The sequence below is a fragment of the Coccinella septempunctata genome, chromosome 2 (assembly GCF_907165205.1).
Source record: "Coccinella septempunctata chromosome 2, icCocSept1.1, whole genome shotgun sequence".
Taxonomy (NCBI): Eukaryota; Metazoa; Arthropoda; class Insecta; order Coleoptera; family Coccinellidae; genus Coccinella; species Coccinella septempunctata.
Window position 1 is genome coordinate 4,162,979 of NC_058190.1, and position 23,453 is coordinate 4,186,431.

The 23,453-nt window shown below is 32.5% G+C and overlaps 1 protein-coding gene across 1 annotated transcript; it reads left to right on the forward strand.

Annotated features, from left to right (window-relative positions):
- The first annotated feature begins 372 nt into the window (after window positions 1-372).
- Window positions 373-20,320, forward strand: LOC123307293 (protein quiver). The gene is made up of 5 exons (XM_044889538.1): window positions 373-668; window positions 739-786; window positions 4,728-4,874; window positions 11,163-11,714; window positions 19,938-20,320. The coding sequence occupies exons 1-4, from the start codon at window positions 641-643 to the stop codon at window positions 11,372-11,374; spliced, it is 435 nt and encodes a 144-aa protein (XP_044745473.1). The 5' UTR covers window positions 373-640; the 3' UTR covers window positions 11,375-11,714; window positions 19,938-20,320.
- Window positions 20,321-23,453: the final 3,133 nt, after the last annotated feature.

The following is a 23,453-nucleotide window of genomic DNA, read 5'->3' on the forward strand; positions in this document are numbered from 1 at the left end:
CAAACTATTCTTGAAAATATCCGCTTCAATATAACAGGATAGACATCTTTAGCATCCACTCATCATGCAATAACCCGCAATTGAGTGGTCTATGTTTAGAAACACATTGAATTATTCAAAATTCATCGATCCCATATCATTCAAACAATTTCAACGCATACCGGACGCAAAATCGCACGCATAACGAAAACGCGTGCGCTGCAATAAAAAAATAAACTTGGAGGAAATCCGGGATGTCACCTATGAAAATCTATTCAGATTTGGGATAACATTGTCTGAATGAACAGAATCTATTATTTGCTGTGGGAATATCCTCAGAATGTTCTGTTTTCTGGACTGAAAATAAACGGGCACATTTCATCATTTCAACGGTTTCGTTTGAGTGTGGAGGGGGTACTGCGCAAAGATCAATAGTGTATAAGGTGAAAAGATGCCGCAGAAGCGATAGATGTTGAATTGATATTCCTCCAAATAGTTAATTTTGAAAGCATGATACTGAGAAAATGAAATTTTGATATCCACCTGAGGACATATCGACATATTAATAATTCATGCACAAATTGAGTAATAATATAAAGAATCTTTCAATTGATTCAGACGGAAAGTAGAATATGATAGGCATATCAACAGTATAAACATTATGTTAAAGTGTATCTTATTCTTGATAGGTAATGAATCGAGTTTAATTGATGTGTAAAATCTTGAGCCAGTGAATACTCAGTGATGTTTTTATTGCAGCTGTTTTATTTTCAATATTCATCGTCTATGTTGAAGCAGAGTGCCAGAGTAAGTGACTTTAAAAAAATCAGTTCTTATTGTTTCTTTATTGTTAATAAGAAAGAATGTTATTTTAAAAAAGTATAATCTCATCTGAAGCTTTTCTACCAAAATAAGAAAATTGGGTTCCAATATATGCAGACCACACTCTTTTTAAAGTAGTAAACGGTTATTTACATTCATCGTAAATGAGTTTATGAAGTATTTCGATGGTCAATTGAAAATTTGCAAAACTGCCTTCGTACCTGTTTAATCGGCATCAAAAAAATGTAAAACTTGTTTTTTTTGAAATGTTAATGGAAATAAGCAGTGCCAATAACCGAAAATAAAAGAGAAACTGAATAAGTTACTTAAGACTATTAGAAAAGTACTGTGCGCAAAACATTCTTTGGAGAACAGTCCAGTATATATTCCAAAAAATCGTTTCTGTTTTTTTCTGACTTCTCTACAAGGTGAGTCTTTGACTCGTACAATTATTTCAACAGTAGATACCTATAGGGTCCAAAAAAATAACTTTTTTCCTTCACCATTTTTTCCGAATCTACTCGGTTTGAAAGATAAAGACTGTTGAAAAATCATTAAAAAATGTTATTTTCTCTTCTATCTCACAAACGATTTCATCGAATGAAATGAATTTTGGAATATAGTTTTTCATTTATTTGATGAAACTTTATCGATTACAATATATGTATTACCTACGTCTTCTGGTTTTCTCATTAAGTACCATAAAGATAACAAAAATTCAAAGAACCCAACTCTTTTGAAACTAAGCTGGACGCATCTAATGAACATTTGAACGTTTTGTGAAATAAAAGTTTTCTTCATATTTTCACGTATAATGCGCCGTTTTTGGGTAATTTGATGTTCAAAAATTTAAATGTACCTATCTGTGAAATTCGGAAAATTCGGTACTTTGGCTGAATACCTGTTTAAAAGATCCACAGATGTGTAATGTCACAGATTTATCTAGTTATTCTGAAGGTGATTTTGTTTGTCCAGGGGTAGCACAGTTCTTTATGATAACTTGAAACGGCTATATCTTTTTATCAGTGCTGAATCGGAAAAAATGGTATAGGAAAAAAGTGTTTCTTTTGACCTTATAAGAATCTACTGTTAAAATGCTTGTACGTTGTACGATTGAAAAACTCACCCTCTATATTGGAGCACGTGTGATTAAAAAAAAGAATTGTTTCCGGTCAAATTTCTACAGCTACTACATTTTGCTCACTTGGTTGAGAATATATTAGAAAAGATTCCAAGTTATACATGGTGATTCACCACGATGGCTTATTAGACATTTATGGACTTCTAAATTTTGTGCTGAAAATTTGCATGTTGTTGCCATTTTTGATAATGAACTTTCCCCCTAAAATATTTTTGTACCTCTACAACTTCCATAGTTACACCGGAAACAACCAATATATCTTTTCATCGATATATGGCTGATGGTAATTTCGACAGTATACCATATCTTCAGTAGGAATTGAACGATTTATGAGTTATTGGGATTCTAATGAAAAAAATGTTGAAGCATAACACATTTTTGATGAATTCTCAACAATCTCATCAAATAATTTATCATATACAATTCATATCAAATAGTTCGAAATAGCTCTTTTTCCTTTTTTCAAATTTTCTTTGATATTATTTATCCAACTTACCTTCTTATTCTTACTTAAAATCGACTGAAACAATAGAAAATACATATAGGTTGTAATTTTTGAAAATATTCAGTTTTGATGAATTCGATTTGTCCTATACTTGATGATCTTCTAATGAACCCCCTGTACATTTATTAGGTCCGAACACCAAACAGTGTTATAATACACCATAATTGAAAATGATAAAGATTTTTTTGGAAAAAACATCCTCAGCAGAAAGGTTACCCCCTTTTTATATTATTTTCATAAGTTGAATTTTTACCCAAGATGTTAAAAAAAAGCCTCATCTTCAAATAAACCTTGTATTGTATAGATTGAAAAATAAGTGATTGAGAGAATTTATGAATTTATTCAAACGACAATTTAAAATTGCTTCAGCATCCTCTTTTTGATTATTTTTTAAGGACCTACCATTTTTGTGACGAATATAGTCATACAAATTGTTCAAATAAGTTTTCTACTTGCTTTATTTATCATTTGAAATTTTTTCTTGGGTATTTATCTCTATAACACTCAAAACACATAAAAAAAACTGAGTGTAAAGGGCAATTCAAGAAGTATCAATCGAAAAATGATTGGGATATTAATAGTGTGAATACAAGATACTTTTAGCAGTAAGTATCGAATAATGAATTATTCCACAAATTCGAATTACTAACATTTTAAATGTTATTGAGTGTGTTTAAGGTACAAAGGGTTTATAAAGGGTGATATCAGACGGTCATGGAAAACAAATCAATAATTTGTACTGAGAATTTGCTATTGGAGTTTCCGACAAGGAATTTTTTTTTCTGAAATATTTTCAGAACTCTGCAACTTCTGGTTGTAGCGGAAACAGTCTGCTCCTTTTTATTTCAAAAGCACACCCAGTATATGTTTGCTTAGTTAGATAGCTGCTTTGATGACAATTTCCACAGCATGCCATATACCTTTGGTGAATTTAACGGTTCATGATTCATTGGGATTCTTATAAAAAAATGGAAATGGGAAATCACATTCTTTTGATTATTTCTGCTAAGGAGATTCGACCAAAAATCTCTATCATTATCCATTCTATCATTATGTAGGTAGTAATATGGACAAATCGAATTGATTGTTTCTCGATACTTTCAAATTATATTACCTGTATTTAATTAAGACCCTGAAACACGTTGACTCTCGTTTGGTTTTAATTTTTGATGATCTCTATCTTCTCTTCTGTCAAAAAAAACCTCACCTTTGAAAACACCCTGTATACCATGTGTGGGCTCTATGGCAAGCTCACGGAAAATGGAATCTCACCATAACTTCACAAAAGTCTATTGAAAAAAACTACAAAATAAAAAAACAACGGATGAAGTTGTGGACAAGGGTTTGAAGAAAAACAATAAATTTCATTGCCAGAAAAAGGGGTTTGAAAATTGAGTATTTCAGCGTTTCGTTTTGAGTTATTTTTTTGCTTTTTTCTAAGGAATATTGATATTTTCATGCCTCATAAAAATACACTTTCTCTTTTCAATTTCAATTTTTGACTGTTATGTAAAAAGTTGATATGATAAGATGAAGGTTTCATTTCAAAATATGCCCCTTTCGAAAATATTGTTGATCTGCCTGAGTAAAAATTTTACAAAGTGAGTAAATGTAACGCACAATATTCATAAATCAGTATTATATTCATATCAGTCTACACTATTTCTGTAGAAAAATGCTCGAACTTATCAATTTTCTTTTAATTAAGCAATTTTTCATGTAAGTTGAGTTGAGTTGACTCCACTCGTGGGGTAGTATTTGGCATTATCTGAAATAAAAATCACGATTATAAAAGTAAACATGTAATTGATGGGATCTTTCATCTTTCACCAATCTACGAAAATGACGTGTTTTCGTTTTTTACTACAAAATAAAAATAGTAAATGCAGTAGATAGAATTTTGTTGACTGTTACACATTCCAGTAAGTTTTGTCAAGTTGGATACTGAACTAACATGTTATTTTCGTATTATTTTGAGTATAAACGAAACTTCGTTAATTTATTATTATAATTTCATATTATTTTTTGAGTTCATCTATTCAACATCTCAGAAAGGACAGGTAGGTAATATAATTGTCTTTTGTCTGTAACTAAAGTACGTTTGTGCTAGCAAACCCGTAGAAACCATATACCAATTATTTTGTTTTTTTTTGGTGAATTTGATTTTTTAAATTTTTTTGGACCTGTGGAATTCAAATATTTCCAATTTACATTATGATGCCCTGCTGCCTTGATATTATAAAAACTGTGTTGAATGAACTGATAAACGCGAATTTTCAGCACGTCAAATATACTGCTATGAGTGCGATAGTTGGTCCGATATTCGATGTAAGGATCCATTCAACTATACTGCTCTACCTAGGGATCAACCCCCCTTGATGACTTGCAATGGATGCTGTGTGAAAATGGTCAGAAATTCAAAGTCAGGTGAGTATTTTTCTCGATATACACATATCTACATTGAGCTCCAACGAAAACTTAACACCACGATTTCTGGCTTTCAAATGAAAATTTGGAAAATCGCTCGGACCCGTCAATTTCTGATTCGAGGGGAACAACTTTTCCGCTTTTTTTTCATCCCCATAGCTGTAACCTCCTAACGGGGGTGAGCACGACCCCTTGATTTTGAATAGGGATGAGGGGTGTTGCGATAGCTCATGTTTAAGATCTTATATATCGTGTACTATCTTATCCCGAAATTTCGCTTCAAAATTTCCATCGAATACGAGATGACAGGAATAATAGTGGAAGAGTACCTACTCACTTTTGTATTTATTGAAAAATTCTTAGCCTACTATAGAACCAAACAAAATTTCAATTTCAAAATATTTTATTAATCAACATATTCTATTCATAATTCGATACATTCATTACAGCGAACCCGCAACGTCTCTAGACCTTTAAAAAAAAATGTGTCTTCTTGCTCTGCGAACCAGACCTCCACAGCTTTTATTATTTCCTCGTTGGAAAAAAAATTACGACCTCTTAAACGTTTTTTCAGTTGAGGAAAGGGATATGACAGTCGGATGGAGCAAAATCTAGTGAATAAGGGGGGAGTTCTATTAATTCAAACCCTAAATCACGAATTTTTTGCATGGCAACATGTGATTTGTGTGCAGGGGCGTTGTCCTGCAGAAGCAAAACACCTTTGGATAGCTTTCCGCTTCTTTTCTCTTTAATTTTTTTCCGTAGAGTGGTCACTAATGTCGAATAGTAATCTCCGGTTTTTGTTCTAATATTATTAAAAAATCAATCATGATTACTAGATGGCAACTGAAGCAAAAACTTTTCCAGCAGATTTTTGGACACGAAACTTCTTAGGTCTTGGAGAACCATAGAGTGTCGCCATTCTATCGATTGTTGCTTTGTTTCTGGATGGTAGAAATGTACCAAAGTCTCATCCATAGTAACAATTCGGTTCAAGAAGTCTACAACGTTTTCAAATCGAGCACAGATCGAACGCGATGCTTCTACCCTTGCACACTTTTGGTCAACATCCAAACATTTGGGGATCCATTTTGCAGCAATTTTTCTCATGTCCAAATTGACATCATATATAGATATGATGAATGCGTTCGTATGAAATATTCAGTGCTTCAGATATCCGTTTTAGCCCAATTCGACGGTCTGGTAAAATCATGTCTTGAACTTCATCGATATTTTCGGGGACTGACACAGAAACTGGCCTTCGCGATCGGTCATAATCTTCAATGGAAAATTTACCTCTTTTGAAGCTTGCAGTCCAATTTTTAACGGTCGCATATGAAGGACATTGATCACCAAATGTATTAAACATATCTTCGTAAATCTGCTTACTTCTTAACCCTTTTAAATACAGGTACTTGATGATGGCTCGATACTCAAATTTTTCGATTTTCACAATTTCGGTGGACAAAATTGATTTGTATTCCCCATTTCTTGACATTCAACCCCGTTGATAGAAGAATACGGACTCAAAATTTCATTAAACTCCATTCCATTCCAGGATATTGAATTCAAACCGAATTCTCAAATCAACAATGTTTGGATATATTTGTTACTTCTTCAATTTAATGATAACCTTTTTGAACTACTTTCACAAAATTGCAACAAGATTTCAACAATCAAAGCATTTTGAAACGATATTATATGATTATGATGTGAGGACTACTCAGAACTGATATGATCCTGGTGCTTAAAACAACATTAACATTAAAGGACAAACGTCGAAAAAAATCGTCGACCAAAACATTCAATTTGAATGAGTTGAAAAAAATCATGGATTAAGTAAATTCTTTTACGACCCTGGATGTTTATGATATACAGTTACTGTATACTGTGTTCCATTTTGGGTGAGACTGCACTGTATCTCAGCTATTAATACGGATAGAGACATGCGGACATGCGGTTTTCGCGAACCTGTATTACTTTTTTGTAAAACTTTTAAAGCCATACACAGAAATATTCCAACCACTTTTGTTCCTGGAATACAGGACGAAAACGATAACGCTCACTTCTGGAGATGTTATTATATAATAATCTTATATATAAAATAGAAAAAAAATGAAAACTTCTTATAGATATTTTTATATAAAAGTCAGTAACGTAATTAAATTTTTTTTAGAGCACTGTTTTTGGGATTGGGCACAAACTTGGCATTTTTTAAATAGAACATCCTGTATATTTTAACGTCCAATGTTTTCAATAATAGAGTAATCCTGATTTATGTTTGTTTTTTCAATAGTAGGCCATGAATTCTTTCATACGTGCATTTAATTATTACTTTTTCAAAACGCCATGACATTTGATTTAAACCTATTCATTTAATTATATTGTTAACATAAACTCATAATAACAACATAAACTATTGAAAAAACAAACATAAATATAGATTTTTCTTATTTTTCAAGCTAAAATTCATTAAGTATTAGGTTGTGAAGTGAACATTTTCGTTTTCGCCATGTATTTCAAGAACAAAAGTAGTTAGAATATTTCTGTTTGTGGCTTTCAAAATTTTACATGAAAAAGTGATACAGGGTTGCGAAAATCGCATGTCTCTATTTTTAATAATAGCGATCTCAACCAAAATGGGACACATTGCACAGTTTCTGTATTGATAATACTGCATTTTAGAAATGCAGTATTTGATATACAGGGTGTCCGGGGAGTAACTGTACATACTCATACCAGAGATAGTGATGGACTAGCTGATTACGGATTGACTATAAAAAATTAATTTCTGGATTTCCCTAGAAAGCTACAGGGTGATTTTCCAACTTCATGGAAATACTTAGACCATCATAAAATCCAAACTTATTGACGGATATTATTGAAACTTAGGAGGTTCTTGATACATGCTAAGGTTGAGTCAGAAAGATATCAATTATTCCATTATTGCAGGGCCGGACTCATTAATCTCCATTTAAAGTGTTCAGGGTAAAAAAAACACTTTGTATTTCCAATTACAAATAATTGATTAGCTTTTTTGATAGAAGCTAAATTATGCTTCAATTTTTGGTACCGCTCAAAGTTGTCACATGAACAAATATTTTTTTATGAATTTTTTAATTTGGATAAAGTTCGAAAATTGCAACTTTTTTACATTAACAGGACATAGTCATCTTGTGCCGGTCGAAAATAAATAATAAATTTTCTTAAAAAAGTCACTGAAGGTGAAGAAGACTATAATAATTTGTTGATATTCTGGGTGGCCACCCCAGACGCGGATTTCACTTTGAGGGAGTAAATGAAGGTATTTTGAAAAAAAAAATTGGTGATGTGTATAGGGTATACAGAAGCATATTTCAAAATTATTCTTATGTATACTGGGTGTTCGACAACAATGATATAGACCAAAGTTACACTTCTTCCAGTGAAGAGAACAGCTGATGAACAGAATAATCAACTGTTGCGATATTTTAAGAAATAATGGTGATATGATTCGAAAGGCTGTATCCAATTTGAAAATTCGGCAAGAGAAATGTATACAAGCTATTGATTTTCATTTCGAACCACTTTTGAAATATCGTTGACTCAGCAATTCATTCGTTCCTATTTTTATTTTTATTAGGTACTCTTTACTGTATTTCAGTTTTTTTCATTTGTTATTGTTTGTTTATTGAAGTGCTCATTAAAGCTCTGAACTTTTTTGTGAATTTTCTACTAATACATTCGCATTTTATATTCAAACATGACATTTCCAGTTCTCTTCATGGTGAAAAATTCAAATTTTCGAACTTTATCCAAATTCAAAAATTCATAAAAAAATAATTCTTGATGTGACAACTTTGAGTGATACCGAGAATTGAAGCATAATTTAGCTTCTTCCTAAAGAACGAATCAATTATTTGTCATTTGAAATACAAAGTGTTTTTTTTGCCCTGAACACTTTAAATGAATATTAATGAGTCCGGCCCTGGAATAATGAAATAATTGATATCTTTTTGATTTGACCTTTGCATGTGTCAAAAACCTCCCAAGTTTCAATAATATCCGTCAATAAGTTTGGATTTTATGATGGTCTAAGTATTTCCATGAAGTTGGAAAATCACCCTGTAGCTTTCTAGGGAAATCCAGAAATTAATTTTTTATAGTCAATCTGTAACCAGCTAGTCTAACTCTACCTCTGGTAAGAGTATGTACAGTTATTCCCCGGACACCCTGTATACTTATTGCACAGTTTCTGCATTGATAATTTTTCATTTCGAAATGCCTTTTTTGATATACAGTTTCTGGACCATATGCAGGGTGAGTATTTGACTCGTACACATATTTCAACAATAGATTTTTGAGGTCAAAAGAAACACTTTTCCCTACCAATTTTTCCGAATTTTCTCGGTTTAAAAGATACATGTCGTTAAAAAAAATCATTTTTTTTATTTTTAGTTCTATCTCACAAAAGGATTTATCGAATGAAATGAATTTCGGAATATAGATCTTCATTTATTTGATAGATATTTTTCGAACACAAGATATCACCCACGTCTTCCAGTTTTCTCATTGACCATTACGTACCATAAAAATACCGAACATATTCAAAGAAACAATGAGTTGAACGCTATCTAATGGATATTTGAACGTTATATAACATTGTAATATGTAATAATATTACATATTATAACATCAAATTACCCGAAAACAGCGCAGTATACGAGATAATATAAAGAATACTTGTATTTTACAAAACGTCCAATTTTCCGAATATCACAAATATTTTTTATTTACAACATATTACAGTAAAATGTTGTAAATAAAAAATATTTGTGATATTCGGAAAATTGGGTACTTTGGCTGAATGCAACACTGTTTAAAAGATACATTGTGTAGTGTCATAGATTTACATTCTACATTCTGAAGGGAATTTTGTTTCTCCAGGGGTGGCATAGCTCATTATGAAAATTTAAAATGGCTTTATCGGAACCGAACCGGAAAAAATGGCACAGGAAAAAAGTTTTTTTTTGAGCTCGACAATTTACTGTTAAAATATTTGTACGAGTCAAAGACTCAGCCTGTATATGCTCCATTCAATTTTATGAAAGCATTCGGTTGGCCTAAAAGAGGATTTTGTAACTAAAACGACTTACATACGTTTATACGAAAACGATGTTGTTAACTCCTATTTGTTACCTCAATAAAAATTCTGAAAGTGCTTCTCAAAAAGCAAAGAGGAAGTTTAAGGAATATGGGGGTGATAATGGAATGAACAATTTAAATTTTGAACTAAAATTTCTACCTGAGGGTATCTCGAATACGAAGCATTTGGAGTCCCATATTTATAGGAATTTTTTCTTACAATAGGGAATACTCCATCTGGAGAAAATGATGAATTTTTTAATAAATATCTTTGAAACGTCACATTTTGAAATAACCATTTCAACCGTTTCCCAGAAAAAATTATCAGTACTTAAAAATGAAAAATAAAAATGGGTGTTCAAAATTTTGAGTTTCGTTTCTATTGCACAAGTTGGCAACATCGACTGAAATATGCGTTATAACAAAGGACAGCAAATACATTATCTTGATGAGATCACGGCCGTCTAAAGACGGGGAGTTTAGAAGGCCGTGATGAGATAGACAAAGATGGCTGTCTATGAAGTCTGCGACGAACGGGGAAGATCGTAAAATTTTATGGGATTTTGTAGGCCGGTTGCATAAAGTAAGTCAAGTGGGTCTGTTCTGTGGCCGGTTGCTTTTGAGGATCGCCAGTGAGTACGCGCCTCATGATGGCTGTAAATCAATAGCTGTTACTTTATAAACAAGCCATTGTTTTTTTTTTTATTTCTTGTAGGCGCTGTTGTCAAATCGTAAACTAGAAACGAAGCGATTTAAATTTCAAAACCTCATATTTGAGGAATTTCCGTGGTGCATTTGAAAAATTCATGAATGAAACTCATAATTATCCAGTTTAAACTTGCCTATGCTGTGATAACCCAAATTGAGGAGAATTCCCCATTGTACAAGAAATCTTTGTTTTTCATTTCATTATTATATAATTTTCCTTAGTTTTTTCCTGAATAAAATTTAAAAAATCGAATTGGTTGTAGTGCTCTTGGGGGGTGGGAGTAATTACCCCCTTGATATAGAGGTCGCTTTTAAAATCCCCTAATTAGAACCAGAGAGCAGTCGTTATATCTATAGTCACAACTTACACATTTACGATAATAAATTATTTTTGACTATGAAAAATTTCCCTTATTTTTTTTACCTTGACCATTGAAATATACAATTTTTTTTCAGCGTACGAAGTCGTCAGGAGAACTTGCACATCTCAGCTTCAGATAAACCTGTTCATGGTCGATCACGTGTGCATGATGGAAAGTAGCGGGACTGGTCACATGTGCTTTTGCGAGGAAGACATGTGCAATGCTAGCCCTAAACGAGTCACATCCCTTTCCTGCCTGACACTAGTAGTTATGGTTGTAAGCCTGTGCATGCTCATTAGACCATGATAGTTGCATCATACAACACTAATATCTGTATCGAAGGATGCAATCTCATCTTTTATGATTACTAGTAAAACACCACCATCACACATTAACTATATGAAGAAGGAAGTTCGTTGCAAGGAAGAAAAATAATTGATTAAAATAGATATGATACTCTTGAAACCTACGATTAAGAAAATGCAGAATTGTCCCTAGTTTAAAATATTTTTATATTTCGAGAGGTTTAAGCTTCAGCTAAAATATACATAAGTATATACGAGTAGCTCATGGAAGTGATGTTCATCCTTTGCTAAAACTAATACTGTAGTCAAGTGACTACTTCTTTTACACCTTCCAATATAAGGTATGTATTCTTTGAACTGAACGAAATGAAATAATGTGCCATTCCTTTCTGATGCACACGTTTTTACATTACACAACAGGATGTATTTATGTTTCACAGTTTAATATGTGGCACATCATTTCGAAAGACTTTTCAATCTGACATTCAAACACTCATTTTTCACATAATGAGTTTTTAAACCACAACACGTGTTTCGGTAGCACAAATGCATCTTCAGGTGAGCTGGTAAACTTTTTTTTTATCTTCACCCACCTGAACATCCTATTGTGATAGCGAAACACGTGTCGTGGTTTAAAAACTCATATTGTGAAAATCGAATAATCTTTCAAGTTCAATTATGTATTTTCATCAAGTATCGGCCACATCAATTCAATATTTGAATTATCTGGTATTGTCGGAGGCTGTAGAAGGTTCCAGCTTCAGATCTGTAACATCAAAGACAAAAAAGTTATGAGGACATTTCGAAATCGTCAAAAATCTCAATTTTTCTTAATATGTAACTCAAAAACAAAGAATCGTAGGAGGCTACGGTTTTCACCGTTCTTTGTTCCTCTGAAAAGGAGCTAAGAAATTTGTCATCGGTTTTGCTCTTGCTATTCTAGTTTCCGAGATTCCCTCACTGGACATCGAATTTGGGACACGCTGTATAATTGAGGAGTTTGTCATTCACTCTCTACGAATTTTTACTTCTTTTTTTGGATTTTGAGGTCAATGAGGTACACTTTAGGTTCATCAACGTTGAATGGGAAATTATTCAACATCTCGTGACTTTAGCCACCAATATGACAGGTGACAGGTGTCTTTATCGTGTCTCCTCAACGTTAAATCAATAGTTGGGGAGCCGACGATGCTATATCAGGATTTACTCGAGCGTTGTGGATACCTAGTGGATTTTGAAGATTAGATGGTATATAGAAAAAAGGTTCTATGATGTATGCACTTTCAGCGGTGGGGAAAGCGTCTGCAGGGTCGCAAAGAGGTAAAAAAAATCGTCAGGTGTACATATACTCGAGCGTGTCAAATTAAGATACTGTATATGCTCTACGTGTCTCTGATAATGAATTCTTGCTTATCTGAAAGTTTGCGCGGTGGGACTGGCCGTACGGAAGACTTGAAAATGGTAAAAAAAAAATTTTTCCAGCGTGTCAGATTTTTGGAGGATATGTTTATTGGACCCAAAGGAATCTACTTTTCAAGGGACAGACAATTTGGACGTGACGCAAGGTCACAGCGGACCTTTGAAAATGTAAAAAAAAATCGTTACTTGTACATACTCGAGCGTGTCAGATTTTCATACAGATGGTTAATCTCGGTGTTGTAGATGTGTTGACCCATTATTCTGACACTTATCAGGGGGGTTTTCTTAAACTGACACTTTGAAGATGATAAAAATCCTTTTTTTTTCGAATATTTCCCTCCCTGTACCTCTAATCGTTCTTGTATTCATTATGAAAGTTGTAGATAATAAAATTCTACACAACTTATGTCTGAAGCAATTTTACATACTCTTAACCGTTCTCGAGTTAGAGGGCGATAAGGGCGAGAAGCTTAGCCACACATGCGAAAGGGCAAGGTCAATGTAGAATCCCAGTCTAACCTACATTCATCCAATTGTCAAAATGACAAGTTATTTTTTCGAATTTTTTCGAAATTAGTCACGAAAATTTTAGTGTTGTCTGTGACTGAACCTTAGAATGTACTATTTTCCAACGAGTGAATTTTCGCTTCAGCATGTATCGCTAAACACCTCGCATTAATCGCCATATATCTCAAAAAGGTTTGAACGTAGAAAAAATTGTTGGGACAAAATTTGTAGCAAATGTTATGCTCTACAACTTTTATAATGAATGCGAAAAACATTTGAAGCCCATCAGGGAAGGAGATAATTCAAAAAAACTGATTTTCGTGACCTTTATGGCCAATTTTTGTTGTTTCGGCTTGCTAAAACTGTCAGATTATATTTTTTCCGTTATTCTTGAATCATTAACTTCAAAATAAGAAAAAACGCCACCGCGCTCGAGAATGTACACGTGACGTTTTTTTTTGCAACTTTGGCGCCCTCCCACACATTTTCGACACTCTTAAATTGTCAGATTAAGAGAATATATACTTTTCAACATGTAACTAACCACATATATCTTAATCTGACACGCTCGAGTATATACAATGATCGTATTTTTTTTACGATTCTGAAAGGCTGTCCTAGACAATTCCCCCTATATACAGGTCTAATTTTTGGTAGAGGTACTCTACAGGGTCTAAATTATGTCCCCTTATATTAATCTGACACGCTCGAGTAAATCCCGAATTTCCCTCTTCGGCTCCCCAATTTCAATGGGATGTAAGAAACGTTGAATCAACGTTAAATTTCTTGTTTACCACCATTAAAGTTATTCTTGAATTCCCAATAGATAAAATATATAAAGAAGTAAATTTCATCTAATTGTTCTGAAGGGAAATAATACTATTACTTCCCTTCAGAACAATGAAAATTTACTTAATACAAAAAAAAATTACTTAATACAAGTAGAAACATCTCCTTATACCAGTTCAAGAAACGTTGTGTAGTTGGCTGGGTTCGAATTCTGGCTTGGTATGGTGTTTGTGTTGTGAAAAAGTATGAATGGAAACTATAATCGATATATTTAATCTCCATAAATGACAAAACCAGGATGAATGGAAATATGATTAAATTGATGTTTTACAACCCTTTCTGACATTACTGAAAAACGTCTAGAATTCGCATCTCAACAGTGTTATTTCGAAATGAATTTGCATCTTTTTTCTTAGAAATTTGGTTATAAAGAGGATAGAACAAACCTAGAATCATTTTCTAACGACATTATTCAACTATAAATAGTAGTACAGCGTTAAATGAAAAATGCAACGTACTTACCACGTTTTTTATTGGGGACTAATGATTTTGAAATTTTATCTAAATCTTGCCTTTTTCTAATGTTTTTGTGCATGATATGAGAAGTTCCCTTTTTCGAAAATTTTTCTACAAAAAAGGACTAACGAAGATTAATGTTGGGCGTTACTTTTTCTCGTCCTGTGTATCATTTCAACCGAGATCTTGAACTTTGAAAACGATCGAAAATAATTCAGGAGTAACTTCGAAATTTCCACACCCCGCCTAACTAATTTTGATGAACTCCCGTTAGATCATGTGGTTTATAGATGAGTCTATTTCTAGGTCGAATTCGATCCTTCGAGAATAAATGCTATGCAATTTCAGAGCTGAGGAAAAACACGAAATATCATTGTTTTCATGTAGGGTCCAATTGGAACAAGTATTTATTTATCCATTAGTGTCAAAACAAAAGCGACCCAAATTTCCCGAACGTCTGAGTCTAGGAACTATTAATATACTGTTATTTCGTACTGTCCAAGAGAGTTTGTCAGATAATGAAGTTGTAAACTTTACATTTTTTTCAAGTATGCTATTTTTCGAATTGTTCAGAATATTCAGCTGTTGGCATCTTTCAGAAAGATTATTCAACAGTATTCCTTGCCAACTGTTTGCTCAGTATATCAGGAATATTATTCAAACTTTCTTGAATTATACAGGGTGACCGGAAGCTGAATGAAATATTTTGTGAAATTAGGAAAAAAATTCCATCTCCGTCCTATTGAATCAGCCGACTTTTAACTTCGGTGCATGATTAAAACTCAAAGGCTTTATCAAGTAACACTTTGAATTTTTTCATGTCAAGTTCTTCAGGAATAATTCACCGTGTATAATTATGATCAAAAACTTGAGCTCAGATTCGAAATCTACGAAAAAAATTCTACAGGAACCTCTTCAAAAATTTCTTGGACCTTTCCAGTTATTACATAATTAATTTTCTTTTTCAGTTCATTAGAGAAAATATCTGCTGAAGTAATAGTGTTAAAAATAACCCTCAAATAATTCGACAGTGAATCACTTATCTAGTGGCAAGATCTCTAAAATGCATTGATGCTGAAAACTTTCTCTAATATTATTTTCAGTTTTTACCTTTTTTTAATCTGTTTATTATAGAAAATTATTTTGCGTATTTTCATTAATTCAAATTTATTAGAGGGCTAATATAATTTACAAAAAATTTAGTCCAGTGTCCAGTCATTTTTCAACAAATTTCCATTATTAGATTATTGCTTTTTGTTAAACTAGCTCGGTTATTTTTACAAGAACTTCAAAAAAAGACACATTCCGCATTCCGTCCCTGATTAAAAAAATTTCCTGGAGTGATTAAAGATGAGAATAAAAATATTCATGTCTTTCGTAAATATTTATCACCTATTTTACAACTTCTCTTGATACTATATATATCCGACAATTGATTTCTTGATTGAAATTAATAGGTATTATTTTAGCATGTAATTGTGCCAAAATGCTTCTTAACATTCTGTAGATTTCGAATCTGAACTCAGATTTTTGCTAATTATTATACAGGATGATTTATTCTTACAAGTACTTAACACAAAAAACAGGGCAGATAAATTTTTTTGTCTAAAATCACAAATCAGTCTGCATTTCAATTCGATAATAATCGAAGTAGTTTTAGAAACTTGTTAATGGCATTTTGGAATCGTATTGGCAGGCCCTATACCATGACCCCCTAATTTTTGTCAGCTTCATCTCGGGAAGTAGCTTTATTCATCATGTAGGTTCAATGAGAGATGGACTCCTTCAATAATGGAGAGAGGTTCTTTGATCTACCAATCAGAGACGGAAATAGCTCAAGATATTATGCATATCATTCGGCAATAGCATCAAACGTTAGTATGTATTTTCTTGAAATGTATGGCACAGCTTTCATCATGAGATCCTTTGGCCAGTGCTCAAAGTATTAGGTGAGAGAAATAACCAAAATTCTCATCGATGACAGTTCTTATCTGCAGTATTAGTTTATACTCCAAATTCATAATGAGATAGCTATTGAATGTTGTAATTATTTCTTTCTCATTGCTAATAATTAATTTTTGAGGAAAGTTTTACTCGACTGGTGTAAATTTTTAGGTATACCAAAAGTACCTATATATGTTAAACTTCATCTTCAATTGAAAATATATTCATGAAAACTCTCTTGAAACTGCCACATAAAGAAAAATTTGCTCAATTTGAAGCACGAAGACCTCAATTAGCATATTAAGTTGTTGAAGGTATATGGAGGGTATATATATAGTTAAAGACTGCCTAATGTTATTCAAATGAACATTTCTTCATGAAATTCTTCATATATAATTATTTGATCGAAATCCCAGACATATCGAAATTTTTAATTCCCACGACTCGAAATTTGAAAAAATCGGAAGCAAAGAATTCATGGCTTCAGAATTCAGAAGTGTTCCAATATGTATATAAGAGATGTGCTCCCTTAAGAGGTGTTTTCGGGGTTATTCGATCATATCTCCTGTAGGACTGAAAATTTCGAAAAAATGTTTGATATAAATATTGTAGAGCATTAAATTTTGCGTCGAATGAGATTAGATGCATGTATTTCGGACAAAACGTTTCCGTTATACAGGTTCTCAAAGTTGACCAGTTTTTAACACAAGTTTTGTGGAAATATCTTCTGAAATAACCTATTAATGATAAAATTTTATCATTAAGTGATATCTGATAAAGGAAGACGATGAGGAAGTGTGTATGACATCAAAAGGGCTCTCAACATTGCTTGTTATGGAAATCATAACCTTTTTAAGAGCTGTGATACCGTAAAATTTTATATTTCTTGTTATAAATCGTATACGAGGAAGAAAAATGTGGATGCAGCAGACAAAGCAGTAGCTAGTGGGAGTGAATTTTCCATGTAGTTTTGTTCGGAAGTGACACAACTTCGATGTGTTATTGTTTTGAAATGGGTGGTACCTATACAACGCTCTTGATGCTCTGACGCCGAATTTAATGATCAAACACTTCAGCAGAGATTACTTCCATCAGAAGGTATTTTCACAAACCTGGTTTTAAAACGAATATTTTTCATTATTCTGAAAAATTAATTTCTCAGAAGTAGAAAAAACGCTCTTGATGCCATTTAACGCAGAATTTAATGCTCAACCACTTTGATGGAGATCACTTTTATCATTATAATAGGTTATTTCCGAGGATATTTTCCCAAAACTTGTGTTAAAAATTGGCCTAATTTGAGGACCTGTATAACTGAAACAGTTAGTCCGACTTTGATACTCCAAAACATTCATATCGAGCATTTTTTTTGAAATTTTCAGTCCTACAGGAGATATGATAGAAAAATAGCGAAAAACTCCTTTAGGGGCACATTTTAGCTCCCCATACTTATGAGTAACAGGAAAACTTAGGATACCATATTGGGACATATCTGAAGCCACTCCAACAATAAAGTTCTTGGTTGCAATTTTTTCATAATTGAATGCTTATTCCACTGGCTATCAATGAATCAATGGAAAGTATTTTCCTTTTAAAATATGCTGATTTGAGGGGATTCTTTTATTGTTTGCATTTTTGATTTTCCACCAAATTTTAACTACGGTTTATTCGAACTTACCCCATCAAAAATCTGGAGATACATAGTTTTTTTACTCAAATTCGTCATAAAGACAGACTTGAATGGATTATTATAACTTCGTACAGACAAAAGTTGCAGAGTTGAAAATTATACGACCTATCCTCAGAGAATACTCTCTACTCTAGATTATACTTGTCAAATTTAATCAGAATGGAGAAGTTCAAAATTAACTCTAACTAAGGAGTGGTAGAGTGAAAAGGTTCATTCTTTTAAATACTTACAATACAACACATTTTTATTGAAATATACCATTAGATGGGAAGCAAAAATCCCTATCTAATAATGTTTCGTACCCTATACTTACCTATAAATTTGAAGATTTTCGAGAAGTTATAACAATTCATTACGTCAAATTTGAGACGAAAGAACATGCAGATACCTTGAGATCTGGGATTTGGGGAAGCTGAGATGAACAGTAGTTAAAAAGTTGTTGAGACACTTGAAATGTAATAGAAAAAAACAAAGTTTGGCTCTCCTTCCAGTATAACAGGAATTACCACCAAGACGAGAACAAAATTTATATCTCGGTCATTCGTTATCAAAAAAACTTTCTTCTATATGATTTCCAGAAACATCCTATGCTATCGAATTGCACGTTATTTTACTGAGTACAAAGTTAAATTATTCTCAAAAGAGTGATATTCCTTGATAAGTATATCGCACCTACAGGGTGACCCAAGGATGTGTACATAGTGCATAACTTTGTTTCTATCCAAGCTTGCTATAGTTGAGTTATGTTGAATGAAGTTATGCATTTATATCTGTCGGACCCTATTTCGACACATGTGTCATAAGCCGAAAACTATGGCATATAAGTTTATCAAACCAGGGTGTGTTATATCAATATAATTTAGTGGCAAATCCATAGATGTAACAAAAAAGGGGCGTTGCCATTTGGAAAAACAGAACCCGTATATGTAGTTTATTTTCGGACAGCCTGTATACATTGGAAAACATTTTAAGACTATATGCTCATTGTCGGGCCTAATGTTTGAAAAAAACCAAGTCGACAGCTTGGAAAGAAACAAAGTTATGAACCATGTAAGCATCCCCCAGGAGGGGGGATCGTGCCCCCCCCCGACCCCCAATTGGGTCCGTCCCTGGAATTCTCTATACATATAGGTACTATTACTCGAACTAATAGATAAATACGAATCTCTTTGAGATACATGTTTTAAGAAATCGCAACTCAATTCTTTGAGGACTCTATACTTGTATAAAATAAAATTTGGGAATGTTTGAGCATGTGAAATTGTATGGTATGTACCGGTTTGTACTGTTCTGAACCCACTTTTTATGTGCATGGTGATTGGTAGAAGAAACATTGATTGCCTTTTGTATTCTAACGAATTGTGTTTATGTGCGAAATGATATTCAATAAACATTCTAAGGATACCACAGCTTATCCAACTTTGTAGTATTCGTATTCTTTTTATCGATAAAATTCAATTCATTACCGTTGAACGGTTGAAATTTTTCTAATAGTAAGCAAAAAAACCTGAATCTCTCTTCATATGTATGATTTGTTTCCATCAGGGAATTTACGCATAATGTAACCCGAATATAAATGCCATTGTATGTGTTGTTACTAGATACACATCCATAACATCAAACACAAATTATCAGATAGAGGTAGTCTTCGAAAACTCTGCATGTTTTGAACCATTTAGATTAGTCAACCATTTATTAGTTTTAGAACAATCTGGGGCAGTAAACTAAAGTGCGAAGAGTTTGTCAGCATGTCACCGTAGAGCATGAAATGAAACATCTAGTATTTGCGGTGTACTAGCTTTGGAAGAAGAAATGGCATGGATTTCGAGTAGACATAATTCTTCCTCTCAGAAGAACTGAGGCCATAACGCTATTTACATTATTGTACATGTTCACTACTAAGAGGTTGATTGATTTGAAATTATTTACATCCAAATTTGTGAAACAATTTCATCTGCAATCAATTTCGAAAAAATCCTTGTAAAGAGAATCTATTATGTAAAAAAATTATCTTAAGAAAGAAATTTTATTGTTATTTATGGTGATGTGATGATGTATAATAAATTTATGACTTATTGGTAAGGAATTTATTGAGTATCACCTAAAGTGCATGGACCTTGATGCATAAGATAGTCTAACCTAATGTTCTGTTTTTATGAATAGAACACTAAATTTTTCATGACTGAAAGCGATATCTTCTCTTAAAGGATACAGGCATAGCTGGCAATTAAAGAATCTATCGGAATCCGGACAGGACTCACCAATGGATATCATCATCATCATCATTTGTTTATTTGTCTCAAATTTTTACAATAACAGGTTGACAGTATTATAAACAGACAAAAAGGACCACACAACGATTTAGAAACCGATGCACAGAGTAACCTGTGTTGTGTGGCCCATTATATAAAATATATACAGAGTGTTTCCTTATTGAATGTCATTATTTATGAAGGTAATTTTTGGGTCCATTTTAAGAGAAAAACTTCATATGAACCTATGTCCTAACTAAACGTCTTACCTTTTGAGAAACAGGGTGGTTAAGATTTCAAAAATAAATCATTTATTATTAATATCTGCAATACCACTTCAGATTTTAATGGAATTTGTCATACATGTACTAAAAACATAACATCTACTTATGTCTCTCCATGGTGATATTGTCATATGTATATGTATTAACGATATAGTTATAATCGGATTGAAAAAAGTCAGGTGATCAACTTTGGTAGGAAATGATTGGAAATTTCAAAAATTATTTTTATTTCATGAAAAATCTATGGCGTACTATAAATGTCTGGCAAAATAGGTAGGTGAAATTACGTACGAACGCCACTGGTGGAAATAAAAAAAAAGTGATACATTAAAAAATGCCTCTTGATTCATAGTACATGTATGACAAATTTCATTGAAATATCTGAAGTGGTATTGTAGATATTAATAAATAAATGATTTATTTCTGAAAACTTTACCTCCCTGTATCTCGAAAGATAAGATGTTTAGGACATAGGTTCATATGAAGTTTTTTTCTTAAAATGGGCCCAAAAATCACCCCATAATTATTGACATTCAATTAGAAAACACCCTGTATACTGTATACCTACCTCAGAAAGCCAATCCATAAAAATCATAAAATATATGAGTAGGTATACTGAAAAATGAGATTGTTATACCTCTGCTACAGTCTATTCATTTAAAAAATGGCATGATGTCAAGCGGTCAAATCAATGTTGAAAATGTTCTGAAAACTAGGCATTTTCCAAATTTTATATATTGCCGTCCACAATGAATATTGTGCATAAATTTTACCAGAAGATTCTTGAAGTCAAAAGAAACACTTTTTTCCATTCCTATTTTTTCCAATTCGATACAGGACGTTGAAAATCCTTTGAAAGAATTGAAATTTTCAGTTATATCTCAAAAACGATTTTATCGAAGTTTTATTATGACCATTTCATACCATAAAAATACCAGAAATTCAAAGAACTCAACTCTTAAAAGTAAGTTGTATTCTTTATAGTTTCTCGTATAATGGGCAGTTTTGGAGTACACAAATAAATATTAAAAATTATCTGTGAAATTCGAAAAAATGGCTAATTTGACTGAATGCAACTCTGTTCAAGGGATCCGCAGAATAACCTTAAAACATAATTTAGCTTATTATTCTGAAGGGAATTTTGTTGTCTCTGTTTTGTCTATCTTTTTTTTTGTGTTCTCTGTTTGTCAGTTTAGATTTGAACATTCAAAATTCAAAGAAAATATCATTTATTTGTTATTATGAAAATGAAATGTTGAATGGGTTATTTGGTAACTCTTGTACGAAATGATAAATAAACAACGATAACAACTATTCCAGTTTCTTCATGATGACTGTTACATGCCATAAAAATACCAGAAATTCAAAAAATCTAAATCAAATGTGTAAAATGTACGCAACTAATAAACAATTGACCATATTTTGGAAAATAAAAGTATTTCAAATTTTCTCGTTTAATGTGTGTTGGTCTCGAGAATTTGATCTCGAAAGATAAAAAATAACTGTGAATTTCGAAAAATTGGGTGCTTTTGCAGAATGCAACTCTGTTTAAAAGAACCACAGAATTAACCTTAAAATATGCCAGCCATAGAGAAAGGGATCTTTCTCTCTGTCTCTGATGCCAGCGAAGAAAATTTTGATTTCATGCTCTATGTTTAGTAACTTAGCAGAGATGAAGAACTTTTGAACGTTCAGGCAGAATATCATTTTAGATATGAAATGAAAGTTAAAAAAATATAATAAATCAATATAATATAAAAAATGTATTTATATAAATTTGAAATATATGTATACAAGTCATACAAGAGACACATCGTGTATATATTTCCATAGAGAAAGTGTCTCTGTATATTTCCTGAATACCAGAGACAAACAAAATAGTTTGTCTCTGCCTACACGTCAATACTGTGGATCATGTAATTAAAAAAAAAAATTGCGCCTTACATTCCCTCCCTGTACAAAAAGAAGATATTAAAAAAATTCCTGCACCAGTGGCATACAAAATAAAGCTTTGTCATCTCGATATTATTATTATCTTCTTGGTTCAAGTACAGAATATCTATACTTCATTCAATTTTATTTTAGCAGTCGGTTGGCCATGGAAATTTGACACATTTCACTCTGTATAGTACGAGAATGTGGGGTTATGAAGCTTGTCAAAACATTTTTGGGTTTTAAATCAACGCTATGTTGCCCGTTCTACGTAAAAGTTTCTGTTATTACGTATATTATCACAATGTCGAATCTCTTCGGAAAATATGTGACGAACATAATTGAAGTTTATGCAAACTGATTGAAGGCATACCAAATCCAGTTATTTGCATGGAAAATACAAGACATCAGTATAATACCATAATATGCACTAGCTCGAGGAGAGTAAATGTTCGTTATCTTCTTTGGCTCACATCATTTGTAGATTTCAAAAATATTAACCCGAAGATGAAATGCATATGATGCAGTGGTTGGAAATATCTCCCGAAGTAATTAACAGATAATTACAAAAATGATGAATTCTTCAACAAAAATCATGTTGCATCAATATGAGTAAAAGGAATTGAAGGAACTTTCAAGTTGAGATGCAACTTCACCGTTGAACAAAAATTTCACATGAATAAACAAGTAACAGGGCAACTTGCGCGTATTTGTGGCTATTCATCTTAATAAATTGATGTAATAATA